At 40.3% G+C, this 17,163-nt stretch overlaps 1 protein-coding gene across 3 annotated transcripts in view; it reads right to left on the bottom strand.

Annotated features, from left to right (window-relative positions):
* Positions 1-16,365, bottom strand: part of capn5b (calpain 5b) — a 60,503-nt gene extending 44,138 nt beyond the window's left edge. For 2 of the 3 annotated variants that reach the window (XM_084940868.1, XM_084940869.1), the window contains exons 1-2: positions 16,150-16,364; positions 992-1,165 (exon numbers count right to left, since the gene is read on the bottom strand). In XM_084940868.1, the coding sequence (XP_084796994.1) occupies positions 992-1,156 (165 nt within the window). In that variant the 5' untranslated portion in view covers positions 1,157-1,165; positions 16,150-16,364. Of the gene's footprint in view, positions 1-991; positions 1,166-16,149 lie in introns of all 3 variants that reach the window. The other variant, XM_084940870.1, reaches the window with a different exon arrangement.
* Between the last annotated feature and the right edge of the window lie 798 nt (positions 16,366-17,163).

Raw genomic sequence — 17,163 nt, 5'->3', positions numbered from 1 at the left:
GAATTGGAAACACTGGCCACAAATGCTGATTGGTTGAGTCCAGAAATGTTTGTTGTATTTAGTGTGCCTTAAAGGAATGAAAGAGTTAACTGTAAAGTGGTGGTTAGGAGTGCTCGGTGCGATTTATCATATTTGAATCTTCTCAGATATCGCAGAATTTGTATTCTACCTAAACCAGCTTGAGTCTGTCTTTTTTCTTCAAACGAAACTTAATAATATCTACCATTGTGGTCAGAAATGTACATTTGTTCACCAAGACAAATGTCTTGGTAATGATTTGTTTGAACTGTTCTTTTTCCATAGTGGAATGATTGTACAGCTTTATTATTTATTGACAATTCATATCTGGACACAGACACTCTACGCCTTAGCAGTTTTAAAACTAAACAATACCTAAAAAGCACCAAATGTGTTACTCGAAACCAAGTTTTTATGTCATTCTTTATGGTAATTATATTATTAGCCAATCAGTAACCAATCCATGAGGTTTGTTTTTATCAAAATATAAGTACCGAAAGTAAAAGTAGTAATTACTAAGAAGAATATGCATTACAGACTATATTATTTAATCTTTAGATAATTATTACATCACTTTTGATTTTCAGCTGGAGATTATTTTAGTTTCTTATTAACTGCTGGGTAACTTCAGCTATAAAAATATAGTGTAACATATTTTTAGATCATCTTATCCAAGGCACAGTGCCACTCTGTTCGCCCCCCCCTCTGGACACGCCCCTACAACCCAGTGATTTCATCAAGTACAGCACAGATATCAACACTCTTGTTTGGTTCAGTGCTTACCTGTAGATACTTTTCCTCATACAAAAATAAATAAATGGATTTAAAAATGCTAAAACACATTTTATTAGCAGTTTGGTGAACTGTAAAATGAATGCCTGTATATTTATATTCATCAGCAGCAGTAAACCTTTAATGCTGCACTTTTAATCAGATTTATCAGTTTTTGTTTTGCTGAAACAAGCCGACCTACCCGAGGCCTCTTCCAGACGACACGTCCGATCCTGTTACCCTGGTAAAAGAGCGAGTCGTCTGTGGCGGGGAAGCGGGGGTCCTCGAAGAGCAGGCCACTCTGCAAGCACTGCCTCTTCAGGGTGGAGTACTGCTGCCCCTCGAAGGCCTTCACTGAAGTGAACATGCTGCAGCCCTGGAGGACACAACGCAGATGGCAATGAAGTACAGATCTGCATCCTGTCATCACACCACCCTCCTCTTCTATCATTGACTTTCACACACACATTTCAGCATCCTCTCTGAAAAAGCACCATCTTGTGTAATTTCTGAAAATAAATTTCCTTCCTGCTCATCTGGTTTTCAACTCACAGTCATCCCAGCAGACTGACAGCCGAATCCAGCAGACGGTAATACCTTAGCAGCGAAAGCTCTCAGTGGAAACAGAAAGTCGATGTGCGCTGCTGCCTTGAGCACAGCCAGGCTTCACTGGGTCAAAATGATTAATCTGTCAATTCACTGATATCCTCCTGGGCCTAATTATCACTGCTATGCATTAAAGGAGTCACATATACATTGATCAGCTCAGGGCAAGCAGGGGAACCGGTGAGTGAGGGAGGAGGCAAACTAAGAACTATTGAAGGGATAATCAATACTGAGACACTGAATAAATGGCACACCGTTCTACATATCACTAAGTGCTTACTTAACATACATCACTAGGCTACACATCAATACAAAATGAACAAAATAAAACACTTACACATTTATTTACACATTAAGCAAACACAAAACAATGTTATAATTTATTTGGAGCCACATTTCTTCCATACTAATGAATAAAATACTTTTCTTCATTCTTTTTAGCTCCATTTTGGTCTCCACCAGCGATTTAAAAATATCTTGTTTTCTAGCTGTTCGGAGCTTCCACCTCACACTTCTGTCTGTTACTCCTTCACACTTCAGATTAATATTATTCACAGTGAAAGCAGTCAAATATCAGTATCAGCCCCAAAATGTGTGGTATCGCTAAGCCTCAGAGCTCAAATTTCTGAGCATCAGCACAAGTAAAAATATAATATATGCCACTTTCAGGTAGATATGGCCCCTTATTGATAAAAGACACAATAACCAAAGCTGACATCAGTTACAGCTAGAAGTGCATGTTTTCTTAGCAAATTACTTATTAAATGTGATCTATTATTATCGTATCCATATTCTTATTTTTGGAGTTTACTAGAGTAGCTTTGCATCAACTATGTGCCTGAAATAGTCATATTAGCGCTATGCCTTCTTAATGACATCATAAAGAGCCAAGAGTAGAAAAGAACTGTCTGAAACTGAGCCTTTTTGACTCACAGAGATTACTTACACATACATTATACATATGTGTAACTTGAGCCTCCGCCACTGTAACATATGTTCACGATAGAAAATAAAACAACAAAGTACACAAGGTCAACTTTAAAAGTCCGACTTCAGCAATATCTAATAGGGTTTTAATCTTACCGACTGTTTTTAAATAACTCATATTTATTAGTTTTACTGTCAGAATGTCAGAAACAGGTAGCTATCCCTTAGCACTGGACTCAACACAACTGACAACTCTTTATATTTAATTAAAACCTCAGAAACAGTCAATATGCTTTTCAGATGCACAGAATTATTCATGTCTGAACTTTTCATGGTCAGCAATTTGCATATGTCCTTTTCTATCAGTGTCACATCGTAATCAATACCTCTGCCAGCAGAACTATTGACAACTTATGAAATCAGAGCCTCGCTGTAAGGCATTTAAGGCAAAATCATACTTGCTGATTAGAAACTGAGTTTATTGACTGGTGATAAAAAATATATTTTCTTATTTTGTCTGACGGCAGAATTTTTTAAATTATTATTGATTAACTCACCTTATTATTTACCCAGTTACAGTGTCACAAAGTAGTTCCTCTGATGTTTCCTGAAAACACTTATCACTGCATTTGAGCCAAGTAAAGGTTACAAGTTCAAAGTTCTTATTTTGTCTCACCTCACATGTCTAATCATAATAAGCTAATCTAATATTTCACACATTAAGAAAAGTGTGGAAATAAATATCCAAAGTCTTAATGGTGCAGCTTAACCCTGTGTACCCACGAAGAGACTCTCAATCCCCACACTGGGAATCATTGACTTGAGATGGGATGGCATTTAGCTAATCCGTAACTTGGGGGCATACACCTCTGATCAATTCATTTTATACGTTCCAGTCTAAGAGCAGTAGAAGACTGCACACTGGCACTGCTCTTACATTGCTATTACACAGACTCTGTGTGCTCGGGAACTGGCAGGCTAAAGACTGTTTTAATGTTGAATCTAGCTGTGGTTGTACCTCAAATTAGTAAACTATGGAAAACATTAATTTTCTGAAAATTTTGTTCTTATAATGTTCTTAATATTAATTAAGAACAGTACTGCGTGTGTGGAAAGGTCTTATTGACAGGTAGAAGTCAGGAGAAGACAAATGCAGATCATGCAGATCAATAAGTCTTGTTGCACTCAAGGTTAATGTGACATCCTGCTTTATTTTGATTGATTTGCCAAGATGCACATATAATTAGTACAGTGCCATGAACCATTATTAGACCCTGAACACTTATCAACTAATAAAATGACTGCTGGCAGGAAGAAATGTAAACAAAGAAATATCAACACCAGGAGAAAAACACAAATATTAATAATTACAGTTGATGCTGATAAACACTGGATTAGTATTACTATGGTTGTGGTCAGAAGATAACATGCACTCATCATGGACATGAAGGTCCTGATAATTTGGGGCTTTTGATTTGATTTTGATTAATTCCTTGAACTGTTCTTTTTTTCAAGGGTGCAATGATTGAACGGCATACATCTTTAATGACTTAAAATAAAATTGGGTGCACAAGTTCAAATTTATTTTGGATTTTCTATAATCCACACAGGATCAAAAGAACACAGACTCAAAGATATGCATATACTTCCACATATTTGGTTAAATGTCCCTGTGCATCGACCACACACTTATGGTAGCCATCACCAAGTTTCTGGGTGGCTATCTGACCTTTGACCTCTTCTTGGCGGAATTAATAGAATTTATTGAATTTTGTTTGTTTCCTAGCATAGATGTGGCCTAGCATGGTTTGGGGCCTTGGAAGTGTTATTCTGCAAGCTTAATGTTAGCCAGTTTTATCCATTCTAAAACCAGTTTTAATACGTGTTTGGAATCATTACCCTGTCTGAACAACCAAATCTGCACACATTATATCGAGCTGATGAGCTGAGGGGAAACTGAAGTGAAGAATTTGGAGGTAATCCTTATGAGTGGGTTTTGATAATCGATTTTCCGATTAAAATCAATTCTAGCTTGAATAACGTGATATCGATTTATTAAAATCCTGAATCAATTTTTAAATAGAAATTTATTTTGCCCGAGACGCCAGAATCTCAGGTTAAATTTTGAAAACCACCGAACAGCTAAAACAGTAAATGAGACACGGATACACGGATACACGGTACACGGATTCTGCACAAAGAGGTTAACACAAAGCACAGACCCGCCGACGCATCAGAATCAGTGAGATGTCGGCTTTCTCACCCGACGGCACATACACAGACACGCCATCGGGGCTAAGAGCCGACACCCCACTGATTCTGGTACGTCGGCGGTCCGGTCTTTGTGTTTACGTCTTTTTTGTGCTAGATTCTGAAGCTGCAGGTTTCATCACTATCCAACCAAACCAGCAGCAAAAGAAGATCCAAACTACGCTTCACATTTAGCTTCACATAAACATCGGCATGAATTCCCTCTTACTCTTGCTGTTTTGCTTCCACCACGATAAAATAACACTTCATGCACAACTCTCTCTCTCTCAGTGTACTTCAAGACAGTTTCCCATCTAAAAATCTCTGTTTTCTGCATTATTTGCTTGCTTATTACCCACCAGTCTACCATTATGTACAGCGCTGTCGGCCACAGTTTTTTTTTTTTTCTTTTAATTTAACTGACTTCCGACAAGAAAGTCTCATGTCTGCTGTTCAATACTGAAGAAATTTAAACTTTTTAAAATTATGCGAAATTGCAAAACGCTTAGCCGTGTCTCTAATTAAACCTCTGTAACTTTGCTCTGCTTCACTTCAGCAGCATCTGGTAATGTTTATATGTTGATTTATGGTTTTCTTTAGTTTTTGTTGTATTGCAGAATATTTTTAAGGTTTTCTGCTATAAATAGCCTTCATGTTTTTCTGTTTTATGCTCAGTTACTTTGACGCAACGGCATCTGCTGTGACGCTTACACCTAGGGCTGCATGATTTTGCATAAAATCAGAATCACGATTTTTTTGCTTAGAATTGAGATCACGATTCTTTCACGATTTTCTTTTCCAATATAAATATTTATTGCACTTATTAACTGCACATCAACTTCGTAACAGTTGAGACTGAACATAAAAACAATGAATAAACCGCAAAATGTTGTACTGCTTGAAATTCCGTCTCCACCGTTGCTCGACACTGCGTGTATAGAGCAGGTAGTGCAACAATAGAAAAATAGTTGCGGGACGGCACTGTGTAGCGTTTGTCTAGGGTGTTGATCATTTTCCTAAATCTCTCGTTTTGCACAGTGTTGATGGGAGCCATATCTTTGGTCAGGTGATAAGTAATAGCCTCCGTAATGTCTTTGTGCCTGCGGGAGTTCGACGGGTATAGGGAAGCGCTGTATAAGGTTCCAGCTATTGATGTTAGGGTGGTTGACCGGGACGGATTTTCTCCTGTCACTTTCTCGTCATCCCTGACGTGCTCTCCGTTGTTTTTTCCCTGCCAATTTTAGCAGCCAGCTTCTGTATCACGTGGTATAAGGCTCCGCCCTTGTCATTTGTTGAGCAGGAAGAGTGAGCGCTTGTTTTCATGCAGATTACGTCCCGGATCAAAATGCGGTACAATCGTCGTCTTTTTTTTTTTTCTTTTTTTTTTTAAATCGTTGTCATTTGGAAATGAGATCGCACATAAGTATGAATTGAGATCGCGATTTTCTAACGATTAATCGCGCAGCCCTACTTACACCTTTGATAAAGTCTCAGAAGTGTCAGCTTTCTTTTTATAGATATAAAAATATGGATATGTAATAATAAATGATCAGAATTATAATATTTCTGACTGTCTGAGACAAAATTTCCCCGATTCAAATCGAATCGATCGAATCGAATCGGGACCTTGTGAATCAGAATCGAATCCATTCTAGAAATCAGTGACAATACCCAACCGTAGAAGTCCTCCTTCATTTATATACTGATACTAGCGGCTACAAAACAGCCCCAAAGCATGATGCTGCCAACTCTATGCTTGACAGTCGGTACAGTGTTCTTAGGTTTGAAAGCCTCACGTTCACTCTTCCAAACATATCTCTTGCCATTGTGGCCAGATAGCTCAATCTTTGTCTTGTGTGACCACAAAGCTTCTTCAGAAGGCATTTGGCTTGTTCATGAGGGTGGCTGCAAATTTCAGTTGAGCTTGAAGGTGCCAGTTTGGGTCTCCTTCCTGACTTTGGCAAAGTGATGACATATCCAAAAAACTTGTAGTTACATACAGTTGTTTGAACTAAACAACTGCAGATCATTGAATCTGCAGTTGTTTAGAAATGTTTATAAAAGACCAGCTTGTGTAAATCTACAAAGTATTGGTCAGTCCGATGAGTGCTGTGAATCAAATCATTTGAATGCCACAAAGACAAACTAGTAATTGTAGTCAATCATGATCACTAATGAGAGGTCAATAGGCCTTGCATTGGCCATTCAATAAACACTGTAAACCTTCAGCATCACGCTATAAAATATTTAAGTGAGGGCGTGCACATATTTGAGCCTGTATGTTTTAGTTGCTTATACTTGGCAAATCAAACAATACACATAACCTGTCAGATGCACTCTCGGGTGCATTATGAGAGCCTGCTGTTTTAAAGCTAACCCGTTCTGAATGCTAAAAAGACACCAGTGTATAATCCGGCTGCTTGAGGCACTCGAGTCTTTGTAGGGCTCAGCTTTTAAGTGACGCTGTGCTCCAACACAGAGTCAAGGGGGAGATGTTCAGATTAAGTGGGAGGGCTTATTCCGCAACAGCTTTTCAAACTCATCTTAAATCATCTTAAAACTCACAGATGAAATGCTCCTGTGATGTTGTTTGGATCATACTGCAAACAGAAGTGTGCGGAGAAAAACCTGCTCAGAGAAATGGAAATGTATCCCTGTTAAACTTGGTAGTGAACCAATCTGCATCTGAACAAGGTCAACTCTGAAGCAGTAAATCAGCATTTTCTGCCGAAAAATGACCTAATACATTCAACAACAACTGAAGACTGGAGAACAAAACATTTCTGCATGTGCCGGTGGTATTAATGTATAATGTAAAATGTCTCAGTATTTCTCAGTATAGTAAAGTAATAAAACCAAATCCTGCTTATGTCTCTTTATGCCAGATTACTACGCAGCACTGCTATTAACATAAAGTGTTTTTTAATTGGGCTGAGATGACCTGTTCACCTTCCAGCAGTGCTCAATGACATCTAATATCTTTGGGAAAATGAGGAGAACAGAAAATTGAGAGCAGCCCCACTGAAAGTACGTCAGCAGCTAAATGAAATCTAACCACAGTACCTTTCAAACATTATTAACCTGAAGGATTTAAGGACTAACTTTTTCTGACACTTTGAGAAATCTCATGCTTTCAGCAGACATTCATATGTTCAAAGCAAACTTTAAACATCCTGCTGCAAGTGTGGTTTTCAGATATGTCACATTACCTACAGCCTGTATCTGATTAGTCTCTAACCTTAATTAAAGAAAATAGCCAGTAAGTTCACTTTAGAGGAATTAACAAGCTATCTCACTCTTGAGTGAGTGATAAAGTAAATTCCTGGGGGAATGAGGAGGTCGCAGTTGGAAGCAAAGTCTGACAGATGGCCTGGTGACTTGGCTCGTGACCGCAATGGGGAAAACCATGCTGTCATCTGGCCTCTGTGGACTGCCAACAGGATCACCTGCAGAGAACGAATCCTGAGAAGCTGCTGGGCTGCATTTCTTCACTACTGTGGCAAGAACAGCAACAATCACTGCTGAAAATTAAAGCTGCAAGGTTTCTACTCTGATTATCTGTCAGTATGTGGCACATTTAAATCTAATTTTCAAACAAATTCTCTGTTCCATGAAGCAGGATGATCCATAAACTTGACGCCTGCACTTCCCATACAGTCTCCTATGCTGGTACATTTGCCACCTATTTTAGCACTTTTGCTTCTTTTTATTCATCTGAGAGAAAAACTACTGCTTTAATCCGCTACTGGATAATCCATCCATACATTTTCTGCCGCTTATCTGGGTTCGGGTCATTGGGGGACAGCAAGACGTTCGCAAGCCAGCTCAGACATAATCTCTCCAGTGAGTCCTGGGTCTGACCCTTGGCCTCCTCCCAGTAGGACATGCCCAGAATACCTCACCTAGGAGGCTATCAGGTGGAATCCTAGTCAGATGCACGAACCACCTCAACTGACTCCTTTCGATGTGGAGGAGCAGCGGCTCTACTCCAAGTCCCTGTCGAATGACTGAGCTCAGCCACTTCTTCTCCTGGCAAGACGTGCCCAGAACACTAAGCCATCCTCGTCAGATGCCCAAACCACCTCAGCTACATTCAGCTCCCTCTTCACCATAATGGGCCGTATCTAATGCCCCTATCACAAAATCACTTTCCAATATAACTATATGCACATATACACACACAAATACCCAACCCATTTGACAAATACACACTTGACATACTATAGAAATTTCATGTATGTTTGTGGCAACTCCAATGAAGAAGACGTTACAGCTCTACATTGACATTAATGAGCTGCACAGCAACAGCAGCAACAGGAGAATCAAAGCACAACTAGCACCTGGATTTATTCATCAGAGTTAAATTAATATATAAACAATATTATATAATATTATGATAATAAATGATCAATAAATATGAAAAGGTATAAAAGCTCTCTGTCCACACGAGTCCTGATGGCAGTACATCACCATCGCTTAGGGTGGCTCACCCCCTTTCCCACCACTCTGGACTAACATAGTTGCATCCCTCTGTGTTGTTGTCTTGCTGCTCCTCCACATCGAAAGGAGCCAGTTGAGGTGGTTTGGGCATCTGACAAGGATGCCTCCTGGGCGCCTCCTGGTAGGGCTGTGCGATATGAACAAAATCTCATATCGCGATATAAGAATTCTATAGTCCCGATAACGATATAAATCACAAAAATGTAACATTTTCTGTAAATTCTGTGAATCTCGGGCAGCTCGTCTTGCAGGAAGTGTTTCCAGCTGCGCGTCATGTAGCTGGAGTCCAGTGTTTTAACCGACGCATGAAATTATACATTTTTAGACATAAGTTGTAACGGCCGCCGTTTTCTTTGTGAGTATTTATTACACGGTGTGCTGCGGGGAAAAGCCTGTTCTAACGTTTGAGTCTAAGGTTTATTTTTTTAGCACCTGACGGCTCTTTTTTACTTCTCATCCGTAAATAATCTGCTCTTTCACGTGATTCAGTTTATTTTGAAAAGTCTCAACAGGATCTTGAGCTTCATTGTGAAAGGTTTATGTGGAACATAAACAAGCGGACACGCAATGGTGTTACCGTCGTTGTTGCTAACCACAACGCATAAACACAGTCACTTGTCCGTCTGTAGTGTGGTTATATTAAATATAAGAGAAAGAGAGAACTTTAAGAAATTAATATAGCCACTACAGTGACCATCAAAACGATGAAAAAAATATTGCCGTAAACAGTTTATTTTGCGACATCACGAAACAAATGATAGCGTAAAATGAAAGATAGACGTTTTTATATCGTCATCCGATATATATCGTTATATCGAACAGCCCTACCTCCTGGCTGAGGTTTTCCGGTCATGTCATACCGGGAGGAGGCCCCGGGGCAGACCCAGGACACGCTGGAGAAATTATATCTCTCGGCTGGCCAGGGAACGCCCTGGTGTTCCCCCGGATAAGCTGGAGGAGCTGGCTGGGGAGAGGGAGGTCTAGGCTTCTAACTGCTGTTTAACTGACACAGGTAGCAGGAACTGATAGGTGAGGACTTAAAATTTATTTCAAAAGGATCACTCTGACTGGTTTATTGGAATCGCCTCTTTCTCTCTGATTGATAAATGATGAAGATCAGAAATAAAACATCTGCAGGTCTGGTTCTTTTCAAGCTGCCACAGCTTTTACTTGAAGTATAAGCCTCGGGATCCTTTCTTGTAAATGACACTTGTGGTTTTCATCAATTGCTGTCCTTAAATATATATTTTAATTTACATCCTTGGAACAATCCTGTGTTGCTGTGTCTTCCTGATCAGTCTAAAATTAAAACTCATCTTCTTTGTTTGTTTTTTGGACTGTTATCTATACACACATCAATCTGACATGGAGCTGAACTGAGCTGAACTCCAGTTCTGGCACAGATAGAGGATGAGCTAATGGGCCACTGTAGCCCCACTGTAAAAGTAAATCAGGATTATTTAGTACTGTCAATCTTGCAGAGCTCTCTAGCAGAAGAATAACAATATGGACCTAAAAATGAGATTAATAGGCCTCTCTTTAACAGTGGTTCTGTTCCATTAAGTGTCCCCCTGAGCAATGACAGCGAATCAGTGTACACAATAGCAGGGCCCTCCCTAAGTGGAGCACAACCACCATTAATGCACATGTGATTTTCCCGTAATGACATCTGAAAACGTCTGCTTTGAAAAAGGTCTACTGGTGGCCACAGGAGCTCTGATGTGGAAGAAATGCTGTTGGACTGCAGGCAGATGTTTGGGAAGACGTGCTTTATGATGATTTAAGACTTCAGCCCTCCTACGAGTGCGGAAAGAAAGCAGATGGGAGGTTTCTCCAATGGAAACTCAGTAAGAACTGCCTACGCTATGGGAACAAAGGGTGAAGCAAGCGAGTGGAGGCAGGGCAGACTCTGGTAGTCATCAAGAGGCTAAAAGCAGCCCATTTGGTTTCTCTGCCTCTTCAGAAATTACAAAGACAACACAACCAAGAAACTGTGAATATTAGGAAGATGGCATTTCCATCATTCAATAGAATTATCAAAATTCAACCATTAGAAGTGACCATGGCAGATTTTGTTTGGAAGTGAAAGCAGTCAGAATGAATAAATGAGGTAAATCCTGATGCAGCTGAGGAGGAGTGTGGAGGAGGAGGAAGACTTTTGAAAGGACAAAATGACAGTTAAAGAATTCCCAGCTGACACAAAGCACAAATCTCTCCCCCAAAACAATGGAGACATGATTAAGAAAACGACGGCTCATGCACTGGAGAGAGGTGAAACGCTGGAGGGAAAAGTCAGCCAATCAGCGATCAATAAGAATGACTAGAAGGAAACAAAGGGCCCTTTCTGACAAATGTGAGCAACGCTGATGTAATAACAACATGTTGTTTAATGCATTGGTTCCAGCAGCAAATATTAATCTTCAACTGCGCTCTAAACTGTTGATCTCGGAAAACAAATTATTCACAATGCTCGCTTTTTCCTCATTTCTGACACTGAGCTTGTTCCCCTGTTTGATTACACAACAGTGTTAGAAGCCTGACATCTTGTGAGGTTACAGATTTTGGTGGAGAGGCCGCGGCAGTGATAATAAACTGATTGCAGTCCCAGAATGATCTATGATCTTCGCTGTGAGTGAACAACACACATGAACAAATGGCTGAATACGAGCAAAGGTGCAGACTGCCAGCTGCCCTTGCTTCATTGTGCTATGCCTGCATTACTGAGCAGGAAGAGCTGCTGGTCAGCAGATGTCAACATTGATGTCATTCGACCGGTGCTGCCCAGTGCTGGCCGAGGCATCGCAGAGTATCGATGATGGCAAAATGGCAAGATTTTGACATATGTGGATGCCAAAGTAATTGAAAAAATTAATCTGCGGTTGGGTTATTATTGTAATCCACACTTATTGATTATTCATTAAGTTACCAACATCATGCAGATAACTGAATTCAACAACATGTTTTGTTTTGCAGTGATTTTCTTAAACTTCATTTATAAGAAACACTGTTAGGCTTCCTCCAGATTGATCTTACTGTAGGAATGCTCTCTCTGCTTATATCAACCAAAACATTAAGCAAGTTTGAGCTTTAAGGAGGGGGTGAAAGAACACTGCTGTTAAAGAAGCAGGGGCACTGGATTTATAATGAGAAAACAATGACAGCCCTCTAGTGAAAAATGAATGCAAAGAGTATCGCATTATTTTGTTTTCCGACTCGAGCCTCCTTCTGTCGAGCCTCTTCTGCAGCACCACGAAGAGTATTCGTCTAAGGACCACGGCGAGCTCCTGTTACACAGCACTGGGTGGGACCACACTGGAGATGAGCAAAAGGTGAAACAATCACAAAAGAGTCAATCTTTGTTCGCATTCCTGGACACAAAATGTCACGTGTTTTTCTTGATAGTCGACAGGGATTTGTGGGTATTGTATTTTTAGCAAAAAGTCTGGCATATTTTCTTTCTGCAGCTTGTCTAGATAAATTCGGGGGCTGTGTCACCATGTCAACCAAGAAATCTGAACTTTCAAATCATGACATTTCTAAACACTAACCCGTTAGTGTTTTAATCCATAAACCTAACCTAATTTTTTAATAATCACAGCAACCTATTTTAAGTTAATAACATATTAAAAATAATCAATGCAGACTCATATTTTTTAATTTACTAATTTCCGTTTTGTGGCAGATGCATTAAGCCAGAAAGAAATATCCTTCACCAGAAGAATTTCCGGACTTCTGCTTGGGAAGAAAGTCAAAACTTCCAAAGATTTAAAACTAAGAGATGTAAAACTCATTTGTGCCATCTGCTATAAGTAAATTCATTTCATTGGAATGAAATAAATTAACATTTTTGTGCATTGTTGGTTTTAATCACACAAGCTGCTGCGCAACAAGTTTCCCTACTTGGGAAAATAAAGTGAAGTCAAGTCAGGTTTTACATGATTTTTGAGTCCTTGAACACATTTTCTTCAGCAGTCCGCCCTCATATCTACAGAATGCACATTTTCCACTTGCATAGGAAAAAATAAAAATCTGCATTTGGAGGTTTGGTGGGTTGGTGATGGAGTGAATCGCTTTGACACTCATGCCAGAGACAAAAGTTTACTTTTTTTGATAGCTTATTAATTAAAAGGATTTCATTTGGTTTCAGGACATAAAACAAAGCTTTACAATGTACAAAAAGGACCACTTCAGATATTTTCAATTATAGAATAATATCTAAATTATACCAACAATGAGGAGAACAGGAACTACAACACTATATGTTAAACAGAAATGGGAAAAGTAACGTGTTAGTATTTCTGAGGATGAACGGTTGCAAATACGGAGACACAACAATCCACTACATCATCACATACTTCAAGAGAACGCGGTTTTCAAGAATTCAGTACAATTTTTTTAAATTTTGGTGATTGCCAAAATACTGGGCTTTCATATACCAAGGTACCATATTTAGGTAATATGGAAGGAAATATTGTGTCAGTAGAAGAGAAGACAGACAGCTGTTTAAAATCTTGTTAGTAGCCTATAAGAAAGCCATCACAAAGCGATGCCACAAACCAGATCCGCCAAGGCAAGATGAATGGCTGAAAATAGTGAGTGAAATATTTGTTTTGGAGTGACTGACTCTGATGAGTCTGATAAGACGGAGACTGAGAGAAATGGAAGAGCTGGACCAAATTCAAGTATCAGTGACACAGTGAGGGATGAAAAACTACACGGTCAGGTTTAGGAAAAGATAAAGGTTTGGCTTATAAAACGGTTATAAAGTGGTTACCAGGTCTTATAAAGCAAAAATTACTTACACATTCATGCTCAATGATAAAAAAAAATGTTTTTTTTATCACCACTTCATGCTTTGCTACAAATCTGTACTAAAACAATTCAAATGAAGTCATGTGTAGATCTCGAAATGCAGTCTTTGCACTCCTACAACTTCCAAATGAGAAGTTTTTCTGTGTGTCAGAGTAAACTCACAAACGATGACTCTACTGTACGTTTTGCTTAACCTTACCCACACTCAGGTTCTTCTTACTTTTAGGTAAGCTGTTAAGTCTGTAGGCATATTTCCATTTAATCTGTTAGCAAATTAGGAGCTTGGGGCACGTCTACCTTCTTCTGTGGATTCTTGATAGAGGAGCCAATGAAATTACCTCCATATTATACCAGCAAAGAGACAGAGAGTTCCTTTAAGAGCATTAATGGTTAATGTTAAATAGACTGGTTCTTATATAAAGCTTTTCTACTCTACTTAAACACTGAAAGCGCTTTCTGCAAAATGTCTCATTCCCCCATTCACACCCAAGTGCTAGCATTTACGCACAGCAATCTAAGGACCACGGACAGCTCCTGGGACACAGCACTGAATGGCAACGAGTCTTCTAAGCTAGTCAGAAAAACACGTATCTAATCAGATCTGGGGGGAGAAGGCATCACTGAATAATGATGTGGAAATGAGTCCACACACACCCTGGAATCACAGTAAGAGGCTGTTCTTCTGTTCTTTTAGCTGTTTCTCACGACGCATGTAGGAAATTCACACACTAGAGATGACAAGGGTGTATGCAGAGCAGAAATGCAGAGTAGGTGGGCTGTAGCGTAGTTAACTTAAAGAGTGATGTGAGTATTGCACGTTTCCATCTGGTTTTGTATGGATAGACAACACTTTGAGTCACAAAAACAAAAACAAAAACAACAACAACGGAAAATAAAGATTATTGAACCGATTTGAGCTTAAAGCCGAGGCACCCCACAGGAAGGATGTGGTGAATGTGTGGTCAGATATCAGAGTGTGTTCAGGTGGAACTGGATGTGGTGGTGGTGGTGGTGGTCAGGGAGTGACTGATTGAGTCTGCTTCTGCTGACAGACTGATTACGCTCTGAAGTGAACAGGGAGGAGTAATGCACCAGAACACCACGGAAAGAGAGGGAGAGAGAGGAGAGGGAAGGGTGTGCCAGACCATCCTTCATCCACCGCCCCCACCTCTCTCCTGCATCACGGAGGAGGGCTATCCCAGCTTCCCCCATCCTCCCAGCATCGTGATCTCCCCTCTGCAGTATCTCCTTGTGCTTCTGTGGGCTTGGCCGTAACACACAACACTTATGCCCAAAGTCCACCCAGGCCAGACTGTTTCACTTTTAGCTACTCATATGACACTTATATGATGAGATAGATAAATGTTACATTATGTGGTTTAGGAATATTATAAGGTGTTAGTTAAACCCGACAAAAAGCTGACATTTTTGACCATTATCTTCTCTTTAATGAACAATAATGGCACATATGAAGTAGCGATTATTGGGTTTGCACAGTTTACCTGGCATGAATCGGATTAAGGTTGAATGCCAGTAAAAACATGCTGAGAGTGTCCACTTTTAGACCCTGAAAGCTGGCAAGTGGTCCAAACATAGACTATTAATGTGGATCTACTCCCCGCTGGGTTCTCTGCAGAACAATATAGTTGTGCAATTACTAATTTATTACTCCGAGTGGAATGGGGGAGAAAAACAGGCAGCACAGAGTCACGCAGAAAGTCCCTGTTTGAGAGGAAAACTTACTGAGAAAGGCTTTAATTTTCCAGCAGGAGCCATTATTACTGATGTGAGTGATATTTGGTGAGGGGAACAGCAGCTCGCTCAGATATGGCTCCCACACAGATTTACTGCAACTGTGGCTGTGCAATGTAAATATGAAACGAGAATGTAAAAGACTAAGCACCTTTGAAACAGTGGATATGCTGCAAGCCCTGAAATGCACAGGCAAGACCAGTAAAGCCTGGAAGAGCGGCTCTCCCGTCCAAGATGCACAGTATATAGCGCTCTTTTTGCGCAAAGTAAAAGATGCTTTCACACCGGTGCAATACGAGTTCACTCCCACCCCCCATCCTCACCTCTCGTTATCGGCTCGGCAGCCCTGGACACAGAGGCCGTGTAAATCATACGACAAGTAAGTAACAGGATATCGAATCTACCGAGATTTAACTCGCTGATCGCCGACTCTCCATCTCCGGCAGCCCTTCACACAGCACCTGCCTGCCAAGGGGGAGAGCAGCCTGAAGCGGCTTAAAACAGCACCCTCACCTGAACCGAGGCCTCTCCCGTGGCAACGTGGGTCTCTCTCGGGTCCTCCTCCGCAGGGGGGGAGCGGGCGAGGGAGGAGGGGGATCCAGCCGGTCCGGCTCTCGCTCTCCGGGGCTAGGGGGGGTGGGGGCTGTTGGGATTCCTCTCCACGCGCTCCCTGGTCCGCCGACGGAGCTCCTCTCTCCTCCTCTCCTCTCCTTACCCAAGCAGCGTCAAGCTGCGGATGGAAAACGAGAAGTTCCGCTCTCTTGATTTCAAAATAAAAAAAACAAAACAAAAAAATGTACACACATGACCTGTAATATAGCCAGCGAAACAGCAGGGGGCGCCATAAAACAACCCCCAGCCCCTAATTAAGATGACCAGGAGCTTAACGTTTACTTCTAAAAAATGAATTAATTACAAAATAAAAATATGTAATTTTTCGCACATTATATTGTGTATTATATTGTGTTTGATTTAAATAAAAGGACACTTAGTCTTTAGTCCCTTGTCCTTTAGTCTTTCTTTCACCAAAGCAAATTTTGCCCATAAATCGCTAGCAAGTGCATGCTAATTGGTACATTGTGCCATTTCCAAGCCATAACTCGACTCAAAGAGCAGTTAAACCATAACATTAACTACTAACTGAGTAGAAGCTGATTACGGTGGTCGAAGGCGACTGTTATCAAGATGGTAAAAATATCCTGGACAGGTGCCAGCTTTATGCCTGAAATCAAAATGGCAGATACTGTGATGTCCATAGAGACAGGTATTTTTACTTCCCTATTCGTCGGCTTAGTTATTGATATTTTAACTTTGAATTATTGTCTGTATATATTGCGCTTTTGGGATCTTTTGAAATGTTTATCTTGAACTGACAACTTTGGTTACACTCCTTACTCACTTCTGTAAAACACCAAATTTTAAGCTGAATTTCCTTTTCTACCTCATTTTCCACATTTAGCCGACTTTTACTCGGGAAGAAATAGCACCTGGTTTGTTAGTCTACCACTAATTATAAAGAGGGTTTGT

Source organism: Perissodus microlepis, chromosome 10 (assembly GCF_051167445.1).
Source record: "Perissodus microlepis isolate ML-2025 ecotype Zambia chromosome 10, ASM5116744v1, whole genome shotgun sequence".
NCBI lineage: Eukaryota > Metazoa > Chordata > Actinopteri > Cichliformes > Cichlidae > Perissodus > Perissodus microlepis.
The sequence above is the reverse complement of the archived record's forward strand: the minus strand, read 5'-3'. Positions and strand labels throughout refer to the sequence as shown.